Source organism: Pteropus medius, unplaced genomic scaffold (assembly GCF_902729225.1).
Source record: "Pteropus medius unplaced genomic scaffold, Ma_sr-lr_union100, whole genome shotgun sequence".
Lineage (NCBI taxonomy): Eukaryota > Metazoa > Chordata > Mammalia > Chiroptera > Pteropodidae > Pteropus > Pteropus medius.
This window is the reverse complement of record NW_024350540.1, coordinates 1-3235: the sequence shown is the minus strand read 5'-3', so window position 1 is coordinate 3235 and position 3235 is coordinate 1. Positions and strand designations below refer to the sequence as shown.

Here is a 3235-nt window from a genome sequence, read left to right as displayed (position 1 = left end):
GTCACTTGCCCTCAAAGGCTCGCCTTGTCTGGGGGCGGGTGGCTGGGAGCTCGGTCCGTCCCACTGGGCAGATGAGGGCTCACCCCACCCCGGGCTCCACGGCGGGTCCAGAGGCAGGGAGACCCTGGACAGGGCGGGGGTCCCGTGGGCCGGCTTCGGAGACAAGGGCCACCGCTTCTGCCTGGGCGAGGCGCCGCGTTCCCCGCAGTGGGCGCCCCCGGGCATGGGCACGTCTCCAGGGTGGCTGGCGGTCATCATTTCTCCCGCTGGACTGAGGGAGCCAAGAGCGGGGTCCTGGGGAGACCCCAGCTGCTGGGAGCTAGTGGAGAGGGGCTCGGTTGAAGTCTCCACGCAGGGCAGGGCAGGGCAGGGCTGCCGGGGCCTCGCTCGTGGCTCCTCTTGAGAAGTAGCCGGCAGCGGAGTGGCCGGGCCGTCTCCCCTGGGGAGTAGAGCCTGACCGGCTCCCGGAGGCTGAGGCCCAGACGGGAGGGCCCGTCCCAGGTCTCGCGGGTCTGTTAGCCCTGGGTCCACCGCCCCGTGCACCCTACGACATGAGGACCGAGGGACGGGCTGTGCACATCAGTGTGGGCTCTCCCGCAGCGAGTGGCTGGCACACGGCCAGTCGAGGCCGTGCATCCCCTAGGCCTGGCCGTCTCTGAAGTCGCCTTCTACGGGGCTCTGCAGGGACGCCAGCTCAACCTGGCTCTCAGCCGCCTGGCACTTGAAGCCAGAGGTGTGTGGAGTGGGGAGGGAGACACAGGGCCCCCTGGTTGGGGGCTGGAGGGACAGAACAGCTGGTCCAAAGTCCCAGGGAGGGCTCGCTGCAGGGCCAGCATCGTGCTGGCCACCCCTTCCTTGAGCAGGGAGGGAGTGACGTGGCTGGGCCATGTGCCCGAGATGGCCAAGTAGCTAGGGCTGTGATGGAAGCCACTTCCCGTGACACCTGCACTAGCGCGGGTGTCGGGAGCCCGGCCTCGCTCTCCCGCCCTCGCCTGGATGTGTGGCTCACTTCTGCTGCGTGGCCCCTGCCTCCTTGCCAGTCCTGGCGACCCCTAACCCCGGCTGCACCTGCTTTCACTGGGCCTTATCCCTGCAGTGGGCCCCAGAGCTCCCCTTGGACGGGCCCAAGGCCCCCCAAGCCCGGGGCCCCACCCCGATGGCAGGGCTGCGAGGACGGCCGGGCCGAGCTGGGGCCTGGGCCTGGGGCATGGCCGCTGTGCCCTCCATGGCCTCAGGACCTGCGGGCAGGTGGGCGGGCGCGGCTGTTCAGACGTCGGTGCTGATGCTGCGGCTCCGGGAGAAGGCCTCCCGCATGGCCGACAGGCGGTTGGGGTTGAGCGCCTGCAGGCCCCCGAAGGTCCCGGGCGGCAGCTCCAGGTCGTCCTGGCCGAGGCTCTGGTAGGCCACGCGCTGCCCGCCGTTGTGCATGCCGCCGTCCTCCGGCTCCTGCAGGAAGAAGGCGGGCGGCTCGTGGTGGGAGCAGCTGCGGCAGAGGGCGCGGGCCTGCGGGGACTTCTGGCCGAAGGCGGGGGCGGCCGCCGGGTGGAGCGCGGGCCCGTTGGTCAGCACCAGGCTGCGGCCGGAGTGCAGCGGGGGCAGGCTCGGGTGCACCGCGAAGTCCGGCTCCTCGTCCTCCTCCGGGTCCTCCTGGTCCCTCTTGCAGCAGTAGTACTGTGGGCAGAGGGCGGTGACCCGGCTGCTCCCGCCGCCCCCGCCGCCTCTCACCGCCCACCGGGGGCGGGCTCAGACCCCGTGTCCCTCTAACTGCCACTTAGGGGCCTCGCTCAGGCCAGGCGCCCGGCCAAACTCTGCTGGAAGGGTTTGCTCGGGTCATCCGCAGTCACCATCTACATTTTACAGGACACAGAGGCACAGAGGGGCCTTGCGGCCTGGAAGCGGCAGAGCGGGGGTTCGGGGTTCGGCCGGGCAGTCTGGCCTCGGCCTGGGGCCTGGGCACCGGGTGTGGGGCCCCGGCCCACATGAGATTCTCCCTTCCCGTCTTGGGCAGAGCGGGTCCTCACCGGCCCTACGGGGGCGGGGCAGGGACAGCACAGGTGGCGAGCAGCAAGGCCCCAGTGCTCGCCCATCCTCCCCTCGACAGCTGTGTGCCGTGGGCTAAGACCCTTACCCTCTCTGAGTCCCCGTGGTTGGGAAGCCCTGGGCAAGGTCAGCCAAGCAGCTGCGGTCACTGAGCCCAGATGGGTGAAGCCCCGCCCCCGGGCTTCCTGGGCCCCGCCCAGCCCCCGCCCCGTCCTCTGCCCAGCCTCTGCCCAGTCCTCACTGGCCCCCGCCTAAGAAGTTTTCCTTCCTCAAGGATGCCCGGCTGTCTGCACCTGGGAAGTCGGCAGTAGCACAGGACGGCGACGATGCAGAGTAGGATCACAGTCGCCAAGATGCCTCCGGTGATGACCACCGTCCCGGCTGTCATCCGCCCCCCGCTCCATCAGCAGCCTGCAACACACGTCGCCGGCCTCACTGCATCAGCGCTGCCCCGTTGCCAACGCTACCCGTTCTGGTTTAGAAAGTTGAGAAAACACGCGAACGGGAAACATGAAATCCTCCGGGGCAGGCGCGCGGGAGGCGGGAGGCGGGAGACGGGAGGAGGTCCGGCCGTCCTGCCTCCCCCTCCGCCAGCCCCAGTGTCCACGTCTGTGCCAGGCGAAGCTGAGAGCATGCCCGAGCCCAGCCCCGGGGGTCCGCGACGATTTCTGGGGGTCCGTGACGATTTCGCCAGCGTGCATTCAGTGCTCGGAGTGGCGCGCTCTCGATGGACCGCGCCCTTCCGGCCCGGCCGTGCGGCTCACGCGTTCAAACACCTGCCGCCCAGCTGCGCACACGCTCTGCGACCTCCCTTTTCACCTAAGGAGATCACCCTTGTTTTTCCATATCATTACGTTTCCTTCTGCGACGCAATTTCTAACCATACTCCATTGCGTAACATGACCGATTTAAAAAAAAAAAACAAAAAGACAAAACCATCTTTAATCGTGCTAAAATACACACAGCGTAAAATCGCCATCTTAACCAGTTTCGAGTGTGCGGCTCCGTGGCGTCGAGCGTCTTCAGAACATTTTCATCTTTCAAAACGAAACCCATTCCTTTTCGATACTCAGGCTGTTTACACTTTAAAGTATTTTTTTTTAAGCCGACATATTAATAAGCATTTTTATAGCTAAGTGATGGGAGCCACGTGAATTACAGAACTCATTCGATCACTTTTTCAGGGTAAAGTCTT

General features: G+C 66.3%; 1 protein-coding gene across 1 annotated transcript; it reads right to left on the bottom strand.

Annotated features, from left to right (window-relative positions):
• Window positions 1–357: 357 nt before the first annotated feature.
• Window positions 358–1743, bottom strand: LOC120584352 (protein FAM163B; the record flags this gene model as incomplete). Its single annotated transcript, XM_039840034.1, has 1 exon — window positions 358–1743. A coding segment is annotated over one exon (477 nt), but the record flags the coding sequence as incomplete, so codon positions are not given.
• Window positions 1744–3235: the final 1492 nt, after the last annotated feature.